This window comes from Balaenoptera musculus, chromosome 6, assembly GCF_009873245.2.
Source record: "Balaenoptera musculus isolate JJ_BM4_2016_0621 chromosome 6, mBalMus1.pri.v3, whole genome shotgun sequence".
In the NCBI taxonomy this organism is placed as follows: domain Eukaryota; kingdom Metazoa; phylum Chordata; class Mammalia; order Artiodactyla; family Balaenopteridae; genus Balaenoptera; species Balaenoptera musculus.
Genome location: NC_045790.1, coordinates 18,979,501 through 19,005,253, shown reverse-complemented (window position 1 = coordinate 19,005,253; position 25,753 = coordinate 18,979,501). Strand labels below are relative to the sequence as shown.

The 25,753-nt window shown below is 42.2% G+C and overlaps 1 protein-coding gene across 2 annotated transcripts in view; it reads left to right on the top strand.

The window, feature by feature from the left end:
* The window catches only part of SHC3 (SHC adaptor protein 3), a 145,759-nt gene that overhangs the window by 88,200 nt on the left and 31,806 nt on the right, over positions 1-25,753 (top strand). Inside the window, exons 6-9 of one of the 2 annotated variants that reach the window (XM_036854312.1) lie at positions 956-1,007; positions 10,683-10,809; positions 22,591-22,741; positions 23,695-23,782. In XM_036854312.1, the coding sequence (XP_036710207.1) occupies positions 956-1,007; positions 10,683-10,809; positions 22,591-22,741; positions 23,695-23,782 (418 nt within the window). Of the gene's footprint in view, positions 1-955; positions 1,008-10,682; positions 10,810-22,590; positions 22,742-23,694; positions 23,795-25,753 lie in introns of both variants that reach the window. The other variant, XM_036854311.1, reaches the window with a different exon arrangement.

Sequence of the window (25,753 nt, the reverse complement as noted above, 5' to 3'; positions counted from 1 at the left end):
CCTGCCGAATCGGATACCCTGGGGTGCAGCTCAGCAATCTGTGCTGTAACAAGCCCTGCCGGGGATTCTGACCCCAGCTCAGATTTGAGGATCGTTGTTGGAGACAGCTGACAGTGGTGGCTCTCAGCCTTGGTTCATAATAGAATCATCTGGGGAGCTTTTTTTTTTTTTTTTTTTTTTTTTTTATAATACCACCATCTTTTTTTTTTTTTTTAATTTTATAGCTACTTTATTTATTTATTTATTTATTTATTTTTGGCTGTGTTGGGTCTTCAGTTCGCGCGAGGGCTTTCTCCAGTTGCGGCAAGTGGGGGCCACTCTTCATCGCGGTGCGGGGACCGCTCTTCATCGCGGTGCGCGGGCCTTTCACCATCACGGCCCCTTCCCGTTGCGGGGCACAGGCTCCAGACGCGCAGGCTCAGTAGTTGTGGCTCACGGGCTCAGCTGCTCCGTGGCATGTGGGATCTTCCCAGACCAGGGCTCGAACCCGTGTCCCCTGCATTAGCAGGCAGATTCTCAACCACTGCGCCACCAGGGAAGCCCTGGGGAGCTTTTAAAAATCCTTGATGCCTGGACCTCACATCCACTCCAGTTAAATCAGATTATCTGGGAGTTGGGACTCAGGTATTAGTGTTTTTATAGCTCCTCGGGTGATCCGACATGCTGAGAATGGATGCCCTTCACACCCTTGCTGCTCAAAGTGTGGGTGTGGCGAAGCTGCATCAGTGTCTTGTGAGAGCTGTCTGCAGATGCAGAACCTCGGGCCCAGCTCCTGGCCTGCCGAGTCAGAATCTGCATTTCACAAGATCCCCGGTGATTCCTGCCCAATGTACAGTCTGAGAAATGCTGGGCTATCATCAGGGCTACTCTTGGTTACTGAGCTGCTGTATGCATGTGTCTGCTGTCCTGTCTTAACCTGCGATTAGTGATGTGACATCTCATTTTTCTTTCACAGGATACAACAGACTACGTTGCGTACGTAGCTAAGGACCCTGTTAATCGCAGAGGTAAGCGATGTGTGACTTTCGTCATCTCTCACTCATGTGCAGCCAGGCTTAACAATGGATACCAGATGGTCCTCATGATCTCAGCCCTCTTCATCCAAACGAACAGTGTCACATCGTACTGTTAGCGATAATTGAGGTTTGCAGGCAGTGAAGCATGGCGGCACACCCGGCTGGGTTAAGAGATGCTGGATGTCTGAGAGCTTTAAACACACACCTGTATCCAGATGGCTAGAGCTTGGTACACCTGACCTGCACGTGGCAGCTCCCACTCATACTCTGAAGGTGCCCTCAGTTACACCTGAAGACTTTGCAAACCGCTGGCCTCCTGCCCAGCTCCAGCTCCTTGTGCGTCCACTGCCAACTAAATCTCCCCGAGAAGCCTCATGCTGCCCTGCATGGCCCTGGAAGCCAGTGTCCAAGCTCAGGTGCTGCCCACTTACACCCTGCAAACGTGCTAGGACCTCAGACACAGGCTGGGTAGGGGATTTGAAACATCCAATTTCTTCCCATCTTCATGGAACCTTTATTCCTAGACCCTCCCTACATACCCACCACCCCATTTCTTTCATCATTTACAATACCAAAGGGTCCCCCCTCCAATGTTAACTAGCCTGGGCAGGTGGGCTGATTAGGGGGCGCTACCCTTGAATCCCGGGCAGCCACCAGGTGCTGCACAACTCCAATTTAGAACTCACTGACGAAGGTCACCTGTGGGGTTTGTAACACTACAAATGGCACTTCCCTCTACCACCCATTGCTTCCCCTCCTCCTCCCACCCTCTACCCCAGGTACCCATTGTTAAGATTTCCTAGTTGGCTTTGCAGAAGTTTTATATCTGTCGATACACATATATATATACTCTTCTTCTTTTAAAATTTCACCTCAGGTGAGATTTTAGCATTCTGTTTTCCCACCAACCTTGGGGGAGGGGGAGGTGGCAGGAGGCACTAATCCAAGAGTTAACACTTGTTGAAGTTCTTCCTTTATCTTTGTTTGTTCTAAGTTAACTTCAAGTAATCCTAGACTTTTTCTTCACATCCTTAATGGCTCCTAGGTCAATGGTTCTGAAAATGAACCATACTTTATACCTGGAGAGCTTTAAAAAAATCTCAATGCTCAGGCCTCAGAGAGGGGTACCCAGGCAACTGTATCTTTTAAAAGCTCTCCAGATGATTCCCATGTACAGCCAGGGCTGAGGAATCAGGCTCTAGGTCCAGACCCTGAAGGAGTTTAACCCTGTGCAATTTGACTTAGGGCCATGGAAGCATCCAAGCTGATACCTTGTTTCACGGCTGTAAACCAGCAGCACCTTCTGCCCTTGTCAAAGTACCACAGTACCTGCCCCAGTACCTTTTCAAAGTCATGGAAATCAGGATCCACTCCATGTGCTCGGTGGTTGCTGGACCAGCTCCCTCAGGACCCGCATGCAGTGCTAGTGTGAAGACAAACGCCAGACCTCTGCGCTGTTGCTGGTGCTTTGGGGGCACCAGCAGCATAGGCGTCCTTTGAGATGCTTGATAGGAGATGATCACTCCCTTCTTCCAGTTATCTGTTGCCCGTAACAAATCTTAATGGCCTAACAGCCATCATTTAAAAATATCTTTTGATATGATGAAGTATCAAGCGTCCAGGCAGGGCTCAGTTGGCCAATTCTTCTGCTCTCTGTGGCATCAGTGGGGTATTGGGTGGTCTTTGGCGGGTGGCTGGCCTGGTCTAGAGGGTCCAAGTTGACTTCACTTCCACGCCTTGGACCTTGGCAGGGAGGACTAGAAGTCAAAGCCAGCAGGGTCCTTCTCCCTCTGCAAGGAGTCTCAGGGCCCCTCCAAGTGGCCCCTGAATCAGGGCAGTAAGACTTCCCACATAGCAACTCTGGGCACCATGATGCCAAAGTGGATGCCAAAGACCAGGCACCGCTTCATCTCTGTCATAGTTGACGAGTCAGAGCTGTCCCAGGCAGCTCAGATTCAGGGGAGGGGAACCAGACCTGTCTTCCAACAGAAATTTGCAGCCTTCCTTATCCATCACATCTCTGTTCCCACACGTACACAGGCAGCCCCAGCCTCCTGGGAGGCAGTGTGGGAAGGGAGGGGAGTCACAGATCTGGCCATGAACAGTATCTCAGAGCACGCTTTGCCTCCATCCGATATATGTCCACCCACCGTTGCCTCCTTCCGCAAGGAGCTGGGGGAGGGCTCCCCCGGCTGATCTCTTCTCTTTCCTCCTGCCCTAGGCCAGGAAGACAGTTTAATTGAATAAGAGTGGCCTCTGCCATGCAGGAGTCAGATTAGCAAGAAATTCTGGGAGTGAATGTTCTTATTTGGACTCTTAAATATCCAACTCCCCACGCAGAGGCCCCAGTTGATGTGCTGACCCCATTGTGGTTCCCTGGCTGCAGGCGGAGCTCCTCAAGGCAGGCAGACATCAAGGCACATTTGGAGCCCAGAAAGTCTTCTGTCAAAATCCTGCAGAGATGGGTCAAAGTCCCTCACTGTTATCATTTGTCCTTTCCACACTGATTCCTGCTCATACATTCTGGTGTGTGTGTTTGGGTGATCTAGCAGTATTTACAGTGAGAAAAAAATTATATTTTTCTCTCTAGTATCAAGAATCCATGGCTTATATAATTAATCTGGTGGAAGGGCAAAGGATCTCTGACCCATGTCATTAAGCTCTATGGTAACCACCACCATCTTGAGGAGATAAGGATTGCAAATGAGTGAAGTTTCATGAGGTTGGCGCCTTATAGCTGAAAGGCAGGGCTGACAGGAGACCTGGAAGGTGACTACTGATATATGTAGGATAAAACGCCCAACAAATCAGGCTTTGCTGGATCCTAACATACCATTTTCTTTTCACATTGGAATTTGTATTACTACCCAAGGACCCCCATTCCCTGCAACCTAATGTCTCTTGGTTCAGAATGGACTGTTTGGGTCACAGAAGTACCTAAAAAATAATGTCCTAATTAGACATATGGCTGCCTGAAGATGGCATGTACTTCCTATAATTTATAACCACAATAGCATCCCTATTCAGGCGCCTTCTGGAACTCCTGAACTTGCATGGAAAGTCATATCCTGTGGTGCTGACCTGATGGTAGAGAGGCCTGAGTGTTCAGCCCATATAGCTTCTAACACATCCTGCTGCCCTTTCCCCAGGATTTCCTGAATAAGGGGGAAACGTGATGACTGGGCTTGAGAGGGAAGACCCCGTGGACTACTGCCTCACATGGCTGCGCTTCCTTCTCCAGGCTTCTCTACTAGCTCACGGTCATTTCAACACTGAATTTAGGGTTCCTCTGGCCTCAGACAGTTGTAGGCCGCAGGAGGTGACTTTCCAGGAGAAACTTAAAGAGTATGAACTCCTTAAATAATACAGCACCTTCTCTGGATTTTCTTTCCCCTAGGAGTAAAACCTCTCTGTATAATAAGTGAAAGCAATGATTTATTTTTTTAAGCCAGGAGGTTAAATTCCATCTCATAACACTGTGGTGGAAGGTTAATTTTCCTGTGAGTGAATGATTAGGTTGTTTCCCATATCTGGCTTTCGTGGTTTTTTGTGTTTTTTTAAAATAAACAAGCCAGTCCCTGTGTTCTAAATACCCTGTGCCAAAGACTGTGAATGTTCCTGTGTAGCCCAAGCTTCTGGCTGAAAGTCAGACTTGTGTAGTTACCAGCCTGCTGCACATCTCTGCTCAGAAGCCTCCTAGCCCCCTCACCTTGACAAGCCACAGAGCTAAGTCTTTCCTTCCACCACAAAGTATCTGCTTGTCTCACTCATCACGATGTGAGCTCACTCCTGCTCTATCCCCTGTCTCGTTTCCTGTGATCTCCCCTCACCTCCACTCCAGCTCCCCTGATCTTCTGGCTCTTCCTTGAACATGTCAAGCAAGCACCTGCCTCAGGGCCTTTGCACCTGTTGAGCCCTATGCCTGCAACATTCTTAGACTAGACCTTCCTATGGCTCACTCCCTGACTTCCTTCAGGCTTCTTCTGCGATGCCACCTCCTACATGGCTTTCCCTGGTCATCCTACATGTCACCCTACAACATTATCCTCATCACCCCCTTTATTTCACATTATTGTCTTTATGGTTGTATTAGTTTTCTGTGACTGCTGTAACAAATTACTGCAAACTTTGTGGCTCAAGACAACAAAAGTTTGCTCTCTCACAATTCTGGAGGCTAAGGGTCTGAAATCAAGGTGTCAGCAGGGCCATGCTCCCTCCAAACGTTCCGGGGGGGAGGCTTCCTGCTTCTTCCAGCATCTGGTGGCTCCAGGAGTCCTTGGCTTGTGGCTGCATCACTCTAGTCTCAGCCTCCATCGTCACATCACCTCCCCCTCTGTGTCTGTGTCACCTCCTCTTCTGACCCTTATAAGACACTTGTCATTGGATTTAGGGCCCACCCTATATCCAGAATGATCTCATTTTGAGTCCTTAATTACATCTGCAAAGACCCTTTTTCACAGGTTCAGGGGGTCAGGATGTAGAGAGGGCTTTGGCTGCTGGGGGGCACCATTCAACCCATTCTAATGGTATATTTTTCCTTCTTTATTTTCAGTGTCCACCTTCTAGACTGTAAGGTCGGTGAGAGCAGGACTCTGTTTTGTTACTTGCTGTATCTGGAGATCCTGGGGCAGAGCCTGGTACAGAGTTGGTGCTCAATAAGTGTCTATTGAGTGAAGTCTGCAGTAAATATTTTGTACATTTGCCTTGTGCTCATGTGCAAGAATTTTCTTAGGGTTTATACCTCTGGGACAAATCACTGTGTTTTGGGACATCTTCAGTTTTTTAAAAATGGTTATTTCACTTTATAATTCCACAAGTGGCACAAGAGGGCTCCTTGGCTTCAGCTCTTGTTCAACACTTGGAATTGCAGACTTTTAAATCCCTACCAGTCTGATGGGTGCAAAATTATCTCCTCATAAAGTTTTAGTTTTCCACTCTGAGGCTAGAACAGATATTAAACAATTCTTAATTAAGAGCATGGGAGCTGAATCTTGGAGTTCTTACCTGTCTCAGATCAAAAAAATCTGGAACAATGAGGAACATGTGGATATATTAAGTGAACAGACTAGGGTTGGCTGAAAACTATGCTTGAGTTTGGAGTCCCCGGTTCTCTGGTAAGAATTCACTGGTGTTCAGTGTTCCTTTTAAGGGGTGAGAGTTATCAGCCCACTAAGAGGAAGAGACAGCAGTCATTGTTTGGTAGGATTTTTTTCTGATTAGGTAATGACTCCAGGTGTCTCCATGGTTCCCTATGTCAGTCACCAGTTGGTAGAGAACTTGGCTATGAATTTGAACTCTTGGAGAGTCTGTGAGTCTAGATAAGAGGACAGTGGGACAGTCTGAGATGGGGCCACTTCAAGGGCTGGGCTGCCTTGTGGAGGCCAGATGGCTGTGAAGTGTGAGTTGGGTTGGTTTGGCGTGGGTGGGAGGGGTCATGACTTCTTAAAAGAGAAGCACAGATCCTGAGAGGTTTTCTGCTCATACTTGCAGGGTCGCCCCATGGAAACAATGCCCACTGAGGTGGGGTGGCCCATCCCACAGGGTGTGGAAGCAGCCACTGTGGTGGGAAACACATGCTGGAGCCTCTGTCTATAGTCACTGATCTGAGATAGAGCGGGTATTACCCCATAGTCATATGTAAATTGTGCAGTGAGCCAGTGACACCCTTTCTGTATTTCAGCTGCTCCTGACCACAGAGGGGGTGGGGAAATGGGGTCTTACTTTTACAAAGCAAAAAAACAAAAAAAACCCAAAAAACCAACAATAATCTAATCAGCTAAGATAAGGAATCAACCCCTCCAGACTCAAAATAATTAAGAAAAATATTTCAAAGATGGAAGGATGAATTTCTATCCATCATCATTAGTGAGGAACCTCACCCAAAATATTTATCTTGCTTTGAGATAATAAATGACAGTGTGATGCTTTCAGGGCCAACAAGACATCTTACACTTTATTTTATCTTTATTGTATCATTTTTAACATCTTTTAAAAGATATTTTTATAATATACATACTATTATATTAACATGGGAATATATGTTCATAATTTATAAATAAGTAGATACATATTTGGGACACATGCTCAGTATAGTAAAGAGTTCTTCACTGGTAAGCATGAGAAAATCTTGACAATTTCTTATTTACAGAAGTAAAGACTTTTTGGGTGTTTGGTGCATGTGATAGGCATTGCTAGCGCTCACTGATGTTCTGACCTCACTCCTTCCAAGCTCCCAGGAGACTGTACCACCAGCCTCTCCTGGGTGGAGGAGGAGCCAGGCGACAGTTCTGTGTGAGAGCAGAATGGATGAGGCAGTTAGTGCTGGTGCAAGACCCTACTGTCTCTTTCTTCCCTGGCTTGGGAAGAGGCCTTGTGTTGAAATTCAGGATTGAAAGATCAAAGCAGCTTGGTTCATGGGGTGACCACCTGGAGAGTTGCCCAGAAATGAACAAGTGAGAATGGGATTGTTTTCAGCCACTAAGATGCTGGGGCTGTTTGTTATCGTGGCATCACTTGCCTGTGCTGACTAACAGAGCAGCCATCCCAGGCAGGGCTCAGAGAGCTAGCACAGATGAATGGAGGCCCCAGTTGGGCTGCAGTCCATTTATCAGTCAGATGGCCAGGGCAGCCTTGAACACCGATGGACAGGTGCAGCCACTGGCCTCTGGACTTTTTTGGAGCCATTGGGAAACTTGCGGAGGGACTTCTGACCTACCAGTGTCTACTGTGCGGGGAAGATGTGTGGTTGACCTATTAGGTGGCTGCTGTGTGAGGAAAGAGGCTGTGTCCCAGTTCTATCTGGTATGATTACAAGGGCCGCCGCACATCCTGCTCTCAAGTGGCTCATCCCAGGTGGGGAGTGGCCTTTGTGGTGAGGCCTGATGAAGTCCCCTCACTAGTGTCAGGGCTGAGCCGGCTGCTGTGGGGTCTGAGCTGGTTCTCCTGGAAAGCAACATCAGCCTTGCTTATTGGTCAGAGAGAGAGACCAGCATGGGCAGACAAGCACCCCCCACCCCCACCCCAGAGACACCCCCCCTCCCACTACTGCACCGCTGCCAAAGAACCCGTCCCCTTCAGAAGGGATAGAATGAAGAATTACCCCATTTTGCTGCTCCTATGTTTGTTTTGGGCCACGTTTTAGGTTTTACAACATCATTCTGAGTCTTGATTCTGGGCCCCACAACTCTGTACCTGCCTCTCATCCAGTTCTTCTCCTTCTTGCTCATGAATGACACCTCCAGCTCCATTCTTTCCTCATGGGATGTAAAACAAGCAGCCCCGACGGTTACCTGTGGCGAGAAACTCATCATTCCTCACACACACTGAGTCACACAGGTGAGGTTAGAAGACAGTGGCTTTTAGCTAAAGACTGTTGCAACAGTCAGAGAAAATACAGGTCCAGAGAGACTGTCAGCCCAGGGTTAGTTCTGGATTTGGAGTGGGTTTCTGGAACACAGAGAGGCCATTCTACAGAAGGATCCTCAGACCTAGCCAACAGGTGACGTTTTCATGGTCCACCGAGGAATGAGCCAGGCCCCAGAGCCTGGAGTCGTGATTTAATTCTGCATCTGCAGTTCCTGTCATCCTCTGGTATCTAGACCAGATACCAGGGCTCCACCCTCACCAAGTGAAGGTGCTTCCACCCAGAGCCCTGTATCTTCCAAATGTCCCAGGAACTGATTTAAAGAAGACCCACTTCCAACCTCATGTTCTCTAGTGTGTAGAAGATGAGGGGGCTGTGTGGATTGATCATATGGCCCCCTCTGCAGAAACCTTGCTCTTCATTCACTAAGGCTAGGGCACTGCTTTCCTCCTTAGAAGAAAAATAAGCTTCACTTTCTTGGCCCGTCCCCAGTTGTTATTCTGTTTCTCCAAAGTACTGGCCAGCCAGTTCTCTTGGCTGGTGCTGATGCTGCGTGGAGGGGGCAGGTGTGGCTAGAAACACAGGGCAGGTGGGGGAGCCAGGTGTCTTTCTCTCACTCTGTCTTAGACTCCTACTTCCTTATTGGCTGGAAAGACACCTCCACTGCTATCCGTTAACGAACAACCCCATGACTCCAACAGCTGCTTAATATGGCCTTGCTTTGTGCCTAACTGGGTTGATAATAAATACTAGTATCAATAATAACATAAAACAATATCAATACTCAATAATAAAATACAGCCAGGACACCTGTCTCCTTGGACAAATCCCTTGGCCATATCTGAAGTAGGGCTAATGTACCCAAGGGATTGCATTGCAGTCTGAAGCGGCAATCCGGTTACATTTGCTCTTCCCAGGAAATGCTTGTCCCTGGGTCCTCAGGAGCATGCTCCCTCCTCGAGCCTGGGGAGGGAAGAAACCTGAGGCCCCCCACCCTAGCAGCTGCCATCAGGGTGAGCTCTGTGGCACCTGACTGTCTTTGTGCGTGTAGAAGGCGGCATCGTGATGGAAGAGCGGCCAGACTGTGGAGGTGGTGATGTCTCTGTTCCTTCCCTCGCAGTTCCCACCTTAATGAGTCCTCTTTCTGTGCTCGCTTCTCCTGCAGCAGAGGGATGCTTCTGCATCTCCCTAATCACTGCTGGGGAATGGCTACCCCTGTAGCAATGCCTCTCCTCACTGCTGGGCACCCGCTGTGCTCCTGGAGGAACCTCCTTGAAACACAATTGTATCCTAACTAGTGGCAAGAGAAAGATGGAGTGTGACACATGCATCTGTCATTTTCTCCAGGGAGATGCCTTTATCCCGTTAGTAACAGAGCATGTCATGCTGGTCACGGGACAATGTGAAGGGGCTGGGACTCTTCTGTGGTATGCCATGGACGTGTGTCTGGGAAGAAGACATTCTACTTTCTTGTAGAGCAGAGACAGGACCTTCTTCGGTGCCTTCCCTCACTCAACACTCTTTTCTCCGAAGGTTCTGCATGGATTACACCACAGCCTGGCCACCAAGACAGCGGGCACCCCAAAGGGGTGAAGGGTTGCTCCAGGTCTCTGAGGGGTCCTCGTCTGGCTACCAACACCCCTTTTCTGAGAACTGGCATGAATATCCAGTCTCGTCCAGTGTAGATGCAGGTGGCATGTGGTGGGATGGTCATAGTGATTAATTAATATCCCTTTAAACTCATCTTAAAAGGTTGTTGACCTTATTGCTTTGAGTTGCCACATCTGGTGGTGACACTTTACTCTCACTAGGAAGTAAGCAAACAGCTTGCTCTAAGTCCATCGGATACCTCAGGACTCATTCAATAAGAGCCAGTTTAAGTCCATTTGTTAAGCCTCACGGGGTCTTAAAGGGATTCATTTCTTGTTACTATCAGGTTCTTTGTCTTGTTAAGGTTTCCTTCCAAACCCTGTTTCCCTACTAAGTTCTGAGTTGATATTTTATAGACTCTAAAGCAATAGAAGAGCAATCAAGTTGAACTTTAAAATGTTAAAACGTACTTACAAATAGAACCTTTACTTTTGGAGAGAATAGGCTATTAAGAAATGGATCTCTGCGGTGAAACGGTACCGCTGGGGGCTCTCAGGGATTAAGCTGCATGCAGAGCTGACAGGACATATCATGAAAGGCACCTCCTTGTCCCTCTCTTCTTCCCTAGGCTGCTGGCTTTCACCCTCAGGAAGGAGGAGCCTGGGTAGCTCCAGTGTCTGTCTCTAATGAGCCTGTGTCCTTTGCTCCTACAGCTTGTCACATTCTGGAATGTTGTGACGGGCTGGCCCAGGAGGTCATCGGCTCCATCGGACAAGCCTTTGAGCTCCGGTTTAAGCAATATTTGCAGTGTCCTTCCAAGATCCCCACTCTCCATGACCGGTGAGTAACGCTGTGACATCGTTTGCAGTGGCCTCTCTGCATTTTCTGACCTTTCCTCTTAAAAACACTTAAAAGAAGGAAACCACAAAACCACCTCCCCGAGGAGTGCTCTGAACAGACACAGTTAATCACAGGGCTTCCTGGGCCCGGAGACACCTGGCTGGTGCTGGGCCATGGCTCAGGAAACTGACAGATGGAAGCCGACATATGGGCGATGCTCCCAATGTTTAGAAAAACATTTTCTTGAAACTATAGTGACAGTAGCCAAGGTTACCAAAAAAAACATTGTAATATGTTTTTGTTCTGTTTCCTCTGCAAGCACGTGATGTTTCCATATGTTGCCTCCTTGGGTCGGTGTCACCACAGGTTCTACCTGTCCCATTGTCCTTGTCCTCAGGGTTAGCCAAAGTCCTGATTCAGAGGCTCCCTTCGTGAGGCGCTCTGCTCGGAATGACGAGCATTGATTCTGCTTTATTGGCTTTCGTAGCTTTCAGACTTGATGGCCTGTGTGGCCCTGGGCAAGTTCTTTAACCAATCTGGGTCTCAGCAGTTTTCTCTGTAAAATAGGAATAATAGTGGCTTGGCAGTATTTTAAGTGTTAACTGAAATAGTAAATGTAAACAGGAATTGTGAGATGTTTAGTTTATTATAAAAAATGTTCAGAGTCTACCCTTGAGTTTCCTTAGGACATAAGAATATTCCATGCAGCATTAAAAAAAAATAATATGGGGCATGTTGGTTATTCAGTCACCTGTCCTACTGAAAGCCTATTACAATGGTGTGTTCGCTGTCAATAAAACTTTATTTCTCCTGAATTTACTTTTTATATTTTCTCCAACTTCTGCAGCCACATCCCAGGACTTAGTTGTGAAGGCAGTGCCTACTTCTACCTTCATTATTATGAAGTCTCCTTTCATCTCTCTGAAGTCTTCACCTTTCTTCAAAGAGACTTTTAATTTTTTTTCCTTCATCCACTGGAAAATTTCTGTTAAGACATTCATTCTGGAGGTGCCTGTGAAGGCCCCATTTTTTCCCGGTTGGTAAAGACTTCTGCAAACTCATACAAGTTGTGTGAAAAAAAAGTTAGAAAGTGGAGGGAACCCGATAGCCCTTGGCAGGAGAGTGGGTGAACAAAAAGTTCTAAATTTTATATTATAATGGGACATAGTCATTAAACAGAATTCATCAGTATATGTGTATTACCAGAATTAATCTCAAATACTTTAAATGGAGTGAAAAAGGATATGAACCATCTATGGAAATTTTAAAAACACATAAACAATTGTATATATAGTTTATGGATAAGTGCATGTGTATAAAGAGTATAAAAACATGCAAGAATATTACATACCAACTCTAGGACATCTGAGGATGACAGGGACATGGGTGGGCTTTAACTGATTTTGTTAAGTGTATTTCCTCCCTAACATTTTATAACAACAGTGTTCCAATATACAAAAAGAATTTGCAAGGAACACCTGTATACCCACCGTCTAGATTCTACCATTAGCATTTTACAGTTAATATCACGTATTTTTTCATCCAAAGCAAGTTTGACAAGTTTTATTTCTTTAAAAAAAAGGTATCAAATATAGCAAAATGTTCACACTTGTTTAATCTCAGTGGTGGATGTGTAGGTGGCTTTTATATTAATTTAGGCTTTTCTGTACTTTTGAAATGTTGCAAAGAAGTCAAATAAATCCTATTAAAATACTATGTCAAAAAATGAGTGGGGGGAGTTAATTGAACTACCATGCTTCTCCAGGAATATACTTGAGGTATGAAGTCCTGTATATGTTTCTATATAGTAAAGTTTGAAGAAGTTTTGGGGAAAGAGAATGAAGTAGAGAGATCTTATCTACCGAGAAAACTTTCAACCCAATATGCAAGTAATGGTATAACATTTCTAAAGCAGAGCAGGAACAAGGGGACCTGTGTTCCCTGACATCAGTCTCATCTTGTCTGACAAGCTGCTTGTTGTGTCCACTGAGCAGGTCTGAGATCCAGGGAGCAGGTAGGAATGCACCACCTTCTGTCCCAGCTGGGGACATCCTGGGCCATGAGAGAATGCACTTTGCTTCCAGCTGCCATGTCCCTCTTCCCCTCCCTGCCCTGTTATGGGGACCCTGGACTGTGGAGGGCACTGGCCCATTTTCCTTCTAGATTTCCCAGGGGCCAGAAACACAGGAGGTTCTATTTGTGAGCAGTTCTCCTTGGGTTTTCTGCTCACTTGCTCAGGCCATTTCTCTTCAAATTGGGCATGAACTGGAGGTATGAGAATTGGCACAGTCAGCTTCTTTGTCCACATTCCTCAGAGTAGAGCTGGGGACAGGTGAGCGTGGAGTGAGTGGGGCAGCATTAGGACCCAGCAAGCTGCCCCAGCATCTCAAAGTTTCATGTTGGTGGCACATGACTTCCTCTTTCCTTCTTCTCTTGCTGCTAGTGAGTGGATGGCTTTACTTATTCGTGAGGTATTTTTTGTTCATTGTATTAATTATTGGGGGAGAGACTCTGTGATCTGGATTCATCGCCCATCTCCAACTGGAAATAAAAAATAATGCTTTTAAATGAATGGGTTTTTTGTTATGGTATGATTTTCCTTAGAAGATTTTTTCCTCTGATTTTTCTTGCAGAAATCCAAAGTTATTTTCAACACAAAACCAGAGAAGGCAATGAAAAAGAATTCAAATGTAGCCAAAGCTCCATTTATTATTTTTAAAAAATTTGATATATAGTTTATTTATGATAAAATTACCCTTTAAGAATATATAGTTCTGTGGTATTTAGTATTGTCAAAGATAGCACGAGTACAATCATCACCACTATCTAATTCCAGAACATTTTGCATCACCCCAGAAAGAAACCCCATACTCATTAGCAGTTACTCCCCATTTTCCAACCCCCTTTCCCCAGACAGCCACTACTCTACTTTCTGTCTTTATTGATTTGCCAATTCTGGACATTTTATATAAATATTATCATACAATATGTGCCTGACTTCTTTCACTTATTGGAATGTTTTCAAGGTTAATCCATATAGTAGCATGTATCAGTATGGCATTTTTTTTTAGGGCTGAATAATATTCTTTTGTATGCATATGTTACCTTTTGTGTATTCATTCATCAGTTTATGGACATTTGGGTTATTTTCACCTTTTTGTTCTTATGAATAACACTGCTATGAAGATGTGTACAAGTTCCCGTGTGGACAGATGTTTCAATACTCTTGGGTATATAACTAGGAGATAAATTGCTCAGTCATATGGTAACTCTATGCTAAAATTTTGAGAAACTACCAAACTGTTTTCCAAAGTGGCTGTACCATTTTATATTTTCACCAGCAATGTATGAAAGTTCCAATTTCACCGACATTTGTTATTGTCCTAGCTATCCTAGTGAGTACAAAGTGGTCTCTGATTGTGGTTTTGACTTGCATTTTCTTGTTGACTAATGATGTCAAGCATCTTTTCATGTGCTTATTGGCTATTTGTATATCTTCTTTGGAGAAAGGTCTGCTCAAATCCTTAGCTCATTTTTAAGATTGAGTTATTTGTCTTTTTATTGTTGACTTGTATAGAAGTTCTTTATATATTGTAGATACAAGTGTCTTTTCACATTATATGATTAGCAGATATTTTCTCCTATTTTTTGTGTTGTCTTCGCATTTTTTTTAATAATGTCCTTTGACGTACAATAGTTTTTAATTTTGATGAAGTCCAATTAATGTACTTATTTTTTCTTTGGTTGCTTTTGTTTTTGGTGTCATATGTAAGAAAGCATTGCCTGATCCAAGGTCATGAAGATTTACATCTATGTTTTCTTTTAAGTTTAACTCTTACTTTCAGGTTTTTCATCCATTTGACTTAATTTTTGTATATGGTGTGAGGTAAGGGTCCAACTTCATTCTTTCACAAATGGCTAACCAGTTGTCACAGCACCATTTGTTGAAAAGACTATTTCACACTATTTCACACATTGAATTGTCTGGGCATCCATGTTGAAATCAATTGACCATAAATGTATGGGTTTATTTATGGACTCTTAATTCTATTCCATTGATTTATATGTCTATCGTTATGCCAGTACCACATAGCCTTGAGTAGTATAGCTTTATAGTTAGTTTGAAATCAGGAAGTATAAGTCCTCCAACTACATTCTTCTTTGTCAAGATTGTTTTCACTATTCTGGGCCCCTTGCAATTTCAAATAAATTTTATGGTCTACTTTTACAAAAAAGGCAATTGGGATGTTTATAGAGATTGTCTTGAATCCGTAGACCAATTTGAGGAGTACTTCCATCTTAACAATATTTAGTCGTCCAATCCCTGAACACAGGATGTATTTCCATTTATTTAGAGTTTCTTTATTTTCTTTCAACAGTGTTTTGTAATTTTCAGTGTGCAAGTCTTGCACTTGCTTTGATAATTTTTACTACCAAAAGAATAAATCTTTTGTTCTTTTTGACACTATAATAAAAGGAATTGCTTGTTAATTTTATTTTTTCATTGTTAATGTATAAAAATACAATTGATCTTTGAATATTCATTATGTATCCTGCAAACTTACAGAATTCATTTATTAGCTCTAATCATTTGTGTGTGTGTGTGTGTGTGTGTGTGTGTGTGTGTGTGTATTCCTTAGTATTTTTTATATACAAGATCATGTCCTGTGCAAATAAATATAGTTTTATTACTTCTTACTTCCTAATCTGAATTCTTTTATTTCTTTTTATTATCTAATTGTCCTGGCTAGAATCTCTAGTACAATGAATAGAGGTGGAAAGACTGGACAACCTTGTCATGTTCCTGATTCTAGGAGGAAAGCATTCAGACTTTCACCATTAATTGTGTTCTTAGCTGTGGGCTTTTCATAGATGCTTTTTCAGGTTGAGAAATTGCCCTTCTATTCCAAGTTTTTTGAGGGTTTTTATCATGGAAAAGTGTTGGATTTTGTCAAATGATTTTTCTGTGTCTACGGAGATGAGTGTTTGGTATTTGTTTTTATTCTAATGGTATGACATATTACATTAGTTGATTTTTGAACGTTGAACCAATCTTACATTGCTGGAAGAAATCCCACTCAGTCATGGTGTATGATTCTTTTTGTATGTTGCTGGACTTGGTTTGCTAGTATTTTGTTTTCCATCCATATTCATAAGAGATATTGGTCTGCAGTTTTGTTATTTTTTTCTTGTGGTATCTTTGTCTGGTTTTCATATCAGGGTAATACTGGCATCATAGACTGAGTTTGGAAACTTCTGTTCTCTTCTATTTTTTTGGAAGAGTTATGAAGAATTGCTGTTAATTCTCCTTTAGATGTCAGATAGAAATCACCAAGAAGCCGTATGATTCTGGGCTTTTCTTGGGATGCAAGATTTTGATTACTAATTTAATCTCTTTATCTGTTACAGTTCTGTTTAGACTTTCTATTTCTTCTTGAGTCATTTTTGGTGGATTGAGTCTTTGTAGGAATTTTTCCATTTCATCTAGGTTATCTAATTTGTTGGCATATGATTTTTAATAGTTTCTCTTATAATCCTTTTAATTTCTGTGTGGTTGGTAGCAGTCTTTCCTCTTTCCTTCCTAGTTTTGGTAATTTGAGTCTTCTCTCTTTTTCCTTGGTCAGTCTAGCTATAGCTTTGTCAATATTGTTGACCTTTCTAAGAACCAACTCTTGGTTTCATTGCTTTTCTCTATTGATTTTCTACTAACTATTTTATTTATTTCCACCTTAATATTTATTATTCTTCCTTCTGCTTGCTTTGGGTTTAGCTCTTATTTTCTAGTGTATTAAAGTAGAAGGTCAGGTTATTGATTTGAGATTGTCTGTTATCATATAGGCATTTACAGTTCATAAATTTCCCTCTAAGCATTGCTTTACATTCAGCCCATAAGTATTGGTATGTTGTTTTTGTTTTTATTCATCTGAAAGTTTCTTCCCATTTCCCTGTGATTTATTTTCTGATCCATTTGTTATTTAGGCATGTGTTGTTTAATTTCTACATATCTGTGAATTTCCCAAGTTTCTTTCTAGTATTGATTTCTGCTTTAATTCCATTATGGTCTGAAAACATATGTTGTATGATTTTAATCTTTTAAAAATTTTGAGTCTTGTTTTGTGGCTTAACATATGGTCTATCCTGGAGAATGTTACATGTGGACTCGAGAAAAATTTATATTCTGTTATTGAACGGAGTGTTCTATAGATGTCTGTTAGGTCTAGTTGATGTATAGTGTTCAATTTTCTACTTCCCAATCTTCTCTCTGGTTTTCTATCCATTATTGAAAGTGGGTATTGATGTCTTCAAATATTAGTACTGCACTATTTCTCCCTTTGATTCTGTCAGATTTTGCTGCATATAGTTTAGGGTCTGTTGTGAGGTACATATAGCTTTATAATTATTGTATCTTCTTGACTGGTTGCTGTTTTATCTTTGTCTCTAGTAAAAATTTTGTCTTGAAGTCTATCTTGTCCGATATTAGTAGAGTTACCACAGCTCTCTTTTGGTTACTGTTTGCATGAAATACCTTTTTACATCCTTTTACTTTCAACCTAAATCTTTAAATCTAAAATGTGTTTTAAATCTAAAATGTCTTTCAATCTAAAATGTGTCTCTTTTAGAAAGCATATAGTTAGACCACGTTATCTTAAAAATCCATTCTGCCAGTCTTTGTTTTTTAATTGGAGTGTTTAATGTATTTACATTTAATGTAATTACTGATAAATTAGGATTTTACCTGACATTTTGCTATTTTTTTCTATATGTGTTATGTCATGTTTTTGTCCCTTTGTTTCTCCATAACTGCTTTTTTTTGGTGTCAAATAAATATTTTATGAGTGAACTCTTTTCATTACCTTCATTTCTTTTCTTTTTTTTTAAGTGTCTTTTAAAAGTTATTTTCTTAGTTGTTGCCCTGGGGATTACAACTAACATCTTAATTCGTAACAATTTAGTTCAGATTAACACCAATTTAATTGCAATAGTATACAAAAACTTTGCTCCTATGTGGCTCTATTTCTCTACCTTCCATTGTGCTGTTATGTTATGAAGATTCCATATTTATACATTGAGTGCTTATCAACACAGATTTATAATTATTGCTTTATTCAGTTGTCTTTTAAATCAGAGAGGAGAGGAAAAGAGTTATGGACAAAAACTACATTTATACTGTTTTAATATTTGCCTATGTTTTTAACTTTACCATTACCCTCTATTTTTTCATGTGACATGAATTATTGTTTAGTGGCTTTCATTTTAGCCTGAAGTACTTCCTTTAGTATTTTTTCATAGTGCAGATTTGTTAGTGATGAATTTTCTAGGTTTTTATATATCTGGCACTGTTTTAACTTTTGATTCATTTTGGAGGATAGTTTTGCTGGGTACAGGCATATCTCAGAGATATTGAGGGTTTGGTTCCAGACCACTGCAATAAAGTGAATATCACAATAAAGCAAGTCACACAAATTTTTTGGTTTCCTAGTGCATTTAGAAGTTATGTTTACAATATACTGTAGTCTATTAAGTATGCAATAGTATTATGTCTAAAAAATAATGTACACACCTTAATTATCAACACTTTATTGCTAAAAACTTTATTGCTAACCATCATCTGAGCGAGTTGCAACCTTTTTGCTGGTAGAGGGTCTTGCCTCAGTGTTGGCCGCTTACTGATCAGGGGTGATGGTTGCTGAAGGTTGGGGTGACTGTGACATATTCTTAAAAGAAGACAGCGATGAATTTTGCCACACTGATTGACTCTTCCTTTCATGAATGATTTCTCTGTAGCATGCGATGCTGTTTGATAGCATTTCCCTCACAGAATTACCTTCAAAATTGGAGTCACTCCTCTCAAACCCTGCCACTGCTTATCAACTAAGTTTATATAACATTCTAACCCTTTGTTGTCATTTCAACAATCTTCACAGCATCTTCACCGGGAGTAGATTCCATCTCAAGAAACCCCTCTCTTTGCTCATCCCTAAGACGCAGCTCCTCATCCATTAAATTTTTATCATAACATTCCAGCAATTCAGTCACATCTTCAGGCTCCGTTTCTAATTCTGGTTCTCTTGCTATTTCCACCACATCTGCAGTTACTTCCTCAACTGACGTCTTGAACCCCTCAAAGTCATCCATGAGGGTTGGAATTAACTTCTTCCAAACTCCTGTTAAGGGTGATGATTTTACCTCTTTCCATGAATCATGAGTGTTTTTGATGGCATCTAGAATGGTCAATCCTTTCCAGAAGTTTTCAATTGACTTTGCTCAGATCGATCAGAGGAATAACTACGTGTGGCAGCTACAGCCTTATGAAATGCATTTCTTAAATAATAAGACTTGAAATTGAAGTTACTCCTTGATCCATGGGCTGCAGAATAGATGTTGTGTTAGCAGGCATGAAAACAACATTAATCTCATTGGCATCTCAATCGGAGCTCTTGGGTGACCAGGTGCATTGTCAATGAGTAGTAATATTTTGAAAGGAATCTTTTTTTCCAAGCAGTAGGCCTCAATAGTGGGCTTGAAATATTCAGTTAACCGTGCTGTAAACAGATGTGCTGTCATCCAGGCTTTGTTGTTGCATTTATAGAGCATAAGCAGAGCAGATTTAGCGTAATTCTCAAGGGCCCTAGGATTTTCAGAATGGTAAATGAGCATTGGCTTCAACTTAAAGTCACCAGCTGCATTAGCCCCTAACAAGAGAGTCAGTCTGTCCTTTGAAGTTTTTTTTTTTTTTAACATCTTTATTGGAGTATAATTGCTTTACAATGGTGTGTTAATTTCTGCTTTGTAACAAAGTGAATCAGTTATACATATACATATGTTCCCATATCTTTTCCCTCTTGCATCTCCCTCCCTCCCACCCTCCCTATCCCACCCCTCTCCTTTGAAGTTTTAAAGCCAGGCATTGACTTCTCTCTAGCTATGAAATTCCTAGATGGCATCCCCTTCCAATATGAGGCTATTTTATCTGCACTGAAAATCTGTTGTTTAGTGTAGCCACCTTCATTAATTATCTTAGCTAGATCCTCTGGATAACCTGCTGCAGCTTCTGCATCAGCACTTGCTGCTTTACCTTGCTCTTTGATGTTATGTAAATGGCTTCTTACCTTCAGCCTCATGAACCAACCTGTGCTAGATTCAAGTTTTCCTTCTGCAGCTTCCTCATCTGTCTTAGCCTTCATAGAATTGAAGAGAGTTAGAGCGTTGCTCTGCATTAGGCTTTGGCTTAAGGGAATGTCGTGGTTGGTTTTATATTCTATCCAGACCAATAAAAACTTTCTCCATATTAGCAATAAGGCTGTTTCACTTTCTTATCATTCATGCGTTCACTAGCGTAGCACTTTTAATTTCCTTCAAGAATGTTTCCTTTGCATTCACAACTTGGCTAACTGGCACAAGAAGCCTAGCTTTTGGGCGGTCTCAGCTTTTGACATGCCTTCTTCACAAAGTTTAATCTTTTCTAGCTTTTGATTTAAAGTGAGAGACATATGACTCTTCCTTTCATTTGAACACTTAGGGGCCATTGCAGGGTTATTAATGGGCCTAATTTCAATACTGTTGTGTCTCAGGGAATAAGGAGGCCAGAGAAGAGGGATAAAGATGGGGGAACAGTCAGTTGGTGGAGCAGTCAGAACACACATTTATTGATTAAGTTTGCCATCTTATATGGATGAAGTTTGTGGCACCTCAAAACAATTACAATAGTAACGTCAGACATGACTGATCACAGATGACCGTAACAAATATAAGAATAATGAAAAAGTTTGAAATATTGTGAAAATTACCAAAACGTGACACAGACACAGGAAGTGAGCAAATGCTGTTGGAAAAATGGCACTGAAAACTTGCTCAGTGCAGTGTTGCTACAAACCTTCAATTTGTGAAACACGCAAATTGTGAAATCTGTGAAATGCAATGAAGTGAAGCACAATAAAACAAACTATGCCTATATAGAGATCTTGGTAAATAGTCTTTTTCTTTTGGTACTTGGAATGTGACATCTCACTGCCTTCTGGCCTCCATTGGTTCTGATAAGAAATCCACTGTTAATATTATTGAGGATCCTTTGTATATGAAGAGCTGCTTCTCTCTTGCTACTTTCATGATTCTTTCTCTTTGGCTTTAATCAGTTTGATTATGAGGTGTCTAGGTTTGAATCTCTTTGTTATTCCCCATTTGGTCAGACAGCATTGTCATGTTTGATTTTTTGTTTCCTTTAGTTCTCAGAACATATTAAAAGTAGCTAATTTAAAGTCTTTGTCTAGTTAGTCCAAAACCTGAGTTTCCTCAGGGACAGTTTCTGTTGATTGCTTTTTTTTCTTGTGTATGAGCCAATTTTTTTTTGTTTCTTTGCATCCCATAATTTTTTGTTGAAATTGGAAATTTTAAATAATATGGTGTGACAACTCTGGAAGTCAGATTTCTCCCCTCCTCAGGTTTTGTTGTTGCTGTTTGTTGTGGTTGTTTGTTGTAATGACTTTTCTAAACTAACTTAGTAAAGTCTGTATTTTTTGTCACATATGGCCACTGACAACACAGCTCAGTTCATTTATTAGACAGCTAATGACTGAAGAGATTTCCTTAAATGTCTAAAACCACTAAGTCCCACAGTTTTTGCTGAGGGGTTCTGCGTGTGTGTTGGGGCACTCTTTCAACACTCAGGCAGCTGACAACTCTGCGTTAGCTTTTACTTCCTGCTTGTGCAAAGCTTCAAAGTCAGTCACAGGTGAGAACTAGAGCTTTTTTACATCTTTTCTGAGCAGGCACAGAACCCTGGCCATGAAAACAACCCTCGTATACATGCAGCCTTCTAGATTGCCAGAATTATGTCAAAGCTTATTATTTCCCAGCTTTTCTTTTAAGCTTTCTGATTAGCTTACTCTTTACCCCAAATGTTATCTACTGTTTCAGGGAGCCACAATGTTAAAGAAGTGCCTCTAATTGTTTTTGACAAATGACCTTGGGGAAGAAGCTATGTTCCCTGGACAAGCTCTGAATCAGGTCAAATAAAGACAACCTTTGGAGTGGTGGATTCTAGAGAATGACCAGAAGCGTCATAATGACTGTTCTCTGGGAATAGGGCTTTGAAGGAGCCTCAATGCTCTTTTGCCCCCTCCCATGGCTATTAGGCTGCTGGTTTTCACTGTGACCGTGGGATTTGGGTTTTTAAGGCTACCATGGAGATGACAATAAAGCAAGTTACAATGCAACAAAGCTGTTGTTCTGACAGCTGTTTGTGTTTTTTTGTTTGTTTAATAAACACGCTCTAGGTTGCTACAAGCTTCTGGTTAATTTCCAGAGTTATGAAAAAGTTGATTATGAAATTTTCTTTGCTAGCTTTCTTGTTGCTATTACAGAAGAGAGAATTTTCAGAGGTCCTTACTCTGTCATTTTCCCTGATGTCACTAAATCTCCATTTTAAAGTTAATTTTGTTTTGGGTAAATTTCATAATGTACTAAAATGTGTGTCTATGCCTTGAGAAACTGGTTATCCTTACATATAAATTATATCTTTCTTTATTAAAGTGTAATTTTAAAAAAGGAGTTCTTTCCTGTTTCAAATATGACCAGAATTTTCTAAAGGGTAGAACTGTGAATAAGTCAGAGATATTTGGCCAAACCACTCATCTGCTTTATATATATGCCTGAGACCTAGATGGTTAAAGGGGCAGTGACTAAACTCTGCTTTCTGGGGCAACAATTACTAACATTAGATTTTTTGGTTTTGACTGCAAGCTCAACTTTTGGCTAAAGTCCCTGAAAATCCTCTTTTAACAGAATGCAGAGTCTAGATGAGCCATGGACTGAAGAGGAGGGTGATGGCTCAGACCACCCGTACTACAACAGCATTCCAAGCAAGATGCCTCCTCCAGGGGGGTTTGTAGATGCTCGACTGAAAGCCAGACCCCACGGTCCTGACACAGCCCAGGTGAGGCTTATACCTTTTTCCTTGGATGGTGGCTGACTGAACTTTATTTCCTTTTGCTTTCTTCAACTTTATTTGCAGGTCCAGACAGAAAAACTCGCAAACTTTTTCCCCTTGAATTTCACAAAGCAGACAAGTAGAGGAAGCTTTTGTTTTAACGTCAAAAGCCTTGGAGCTGTATTGTGATTCCTGAGTCTGGGAGTTCCTCTTCATCCTAGCACAAATCCCATTCTACTGTGAACTTAATGAGGAAAAGAGAGAGTTCAAGACTTCTAAAAAGCCTGGGGTGCTTTGGGTTCTCTGAAAGGAGAGTGGATGTAACATGAGATTTTTTTGAGTTTTTCTGTTTTGCTTATTTCCCTGATTTTCCCTCTAACTTGAAATTCTAGTAAGGCATTCATTTTCTAGAGTTATGGTATCTCCATGATATCTCTTCGTTATAGGGAATTTTTTGATGTCACCTACCTTATGTGACTGACAATGCCACCAATGAAAGTGGCAAATAACATTGAAACCAAGTGTCAGTAGCTCTAACACTGAGAAGGAATCAGCAAGGTGGACTTGCCAAGGCATGAATGGTTATGGGTGTATGTGCTGGGTGGGAAGTATGTTCTGACACACAGATAATCTTTAACTGAAATCTATTTTAGGTCATGTTGAGTGATGTGGCTACATGTAAAGAGCTCAATTTATGGTCACACTTAGGGAAGGGATGTGGGAGTTAACGAAAACAGGGGGCATTTGTAGTTTTGATGAGATACAGCCTCTTTCTCACACCCACACAAACTTATTCCCCAAATCTTAATGCCAACCGAGAGGCATGAAGGGAAAATTGGGTGTAATAGGCATGGAATCCGTTGGCCATTGAAGGCCCTTCTACTGTACTATGGCTTTTAAAGATGCAGAAACAAGAAGAGGATGACTTTTTCACTCTGTGTATTTACATATGTCTATAGTTTGCAGGAAAAGAGCAAACTTACTACCAGGGGAGACACTTAGGAGACCCGCTTGGCGAAGACTGGCAGCAAACACCTGTCAGGCAAGGTGAGAGGCAAGGTGAGGTGGACAAGAAACGTAAAAAATACTTTTTGAAAGTGACGTGCTCCCTAGTGGGTAGTTCCTCTCCTGTGGGGTGGCAGAATGACCCACTGGAAATACCTGCTGTGGGTGCGACTGCAGGTTCCCAGCCAGATCATAGAAATAGAAATAATGGCTGTCGGGCATGTCTGAGGGCACACATCAGATGATGCCGCCCCTGGCACCAGGACCAGTTCACTGCCCCCCCCCCCCCCGCCCCAGTGCTTCCTGCACCCTGAGACTTTCCTCCTAAGGCCTTTCTCTGGCAGGAGGGCTTGCCTGCCCAGGGGCTGAGGAATTCACCTCCCCAGGGGCACCTGCACCCATTTCAAACGGGGCTGGTTTGGGAGACTGTGGGGCGTGCTTTGTGTTGTCCCTCAGCTCCCCGGCAGGGCTGAACCCCGGTGGCTCCCAGCAGTAGCTTGTAGCTTTCCCTTCCTTGCCTCACCCCTGCCTTCCCTCTCCAGGGTCAGCTTCAGGAAGAGCGGAGCAATGCCGGCCCTTGGCAGAGATAGTACCAGGGATACAAATCCCTCACAAGCCCTGGGTCCTGTCAGAGGACACTTCCACCTCTTATCCAACCTCTTAGCACGCACCTACATCCCACATTAAAAATTACATGACTATTTAAGGACTATTTAGTTTAAGCTAACCGCTAACATGTCTCTATTCTCTAGACAGTTATTTCTACACATACATATATGTGTGTGTATGTATACATACATTTTTAAAGTCTCTTTTAATTTTAAACTTTTTCCTACCTCAAACATTTCTATAACTTTCAATAGCTCTGCGGCCCTGACTACTAACTGTTCAGGGCCTGAAGGAGATGGAGTGACGAACGATCTAAGATCCAATGTACACTTCTGGGTATAGAAATTTACATTTGTTGGTTTAACATTAAGGCTTTTCCATTCATTATTGCCATTTGTTCTGGTGAGTAATTGACAATATATTTTTAAAATTTCCCCCTGATGAAAGAATTTCATGTCTTGCCTGCCCCAGCTGAAAGGTGACCCATCCATACTGCCTAGCCAATAATCCATAAAACCCAGTCAGTACACCACATGGCTCTATCTCAGAATAGGATGCAAATAGCACATGAAAGTTATAACTTTGCCGGAGGCACTTTTTTTAAACATTTTTCATCTTTGTTCTATATACATTTAAAAAGTATTATACAGCAATTGTGTACATAGACATATAACTCCTAAAGACAAAAGGAGACACATTACTTACATGAGATATTTACTCTATTGAAAATTCATCAGGTTTATTTGAAAATGAGGTCTTTTTTTACATTCAAGTTATTCCAGCCAGATCAAGAGCAGACAATGTAAGAAGTTCACCAGGGCAAAAATGAGCCTTACACAAGTTCTTGTGTAAAGAGAATAAATAAATTTCAAGTTCTTATTTGTAAACAATAAATATCTTTTCCATAGAACAAATACAAATATTCCTTATTGATCTGCTAGCAGCCATTTCCCCTAAATGAAACTGAACTCTGGGTACCAACACCAGGGAGGGTGTGTCTCCCTGCCCCCGACTCAGCACCTGCCAATGTCTGAAGTGGGAAAGGGCCGTCGTCAGCAGCTTATTCACTGGGCTTTTGATCTTTTTAAAGATTAGTTTGTAAAGTTCTTTTTACAGACTGAGCTGTCTGCAGTTCATACAGACGTCTGAACGGCAGAGAGTCATCACTAAGCCAGGACTCGTAGCGCAGGAACGACCAGTGACGCATAGATACCACATCCAGGGAGAGGAGTAGACAGAGCTCAGGAATTTGTGGAGATGCTACCCAGAGAAGGGGTTTTCGCAGGACACCTGCATTCTCACGCTTACAGGCCAGAGGCAGTGGTGCTGCCAGAAGTCCTTCAGTGGGCTCTTGGGAAAGCTTCTTCAAAAGCCCTGAACCCACTCTTGCCAGCTGGATTGAGC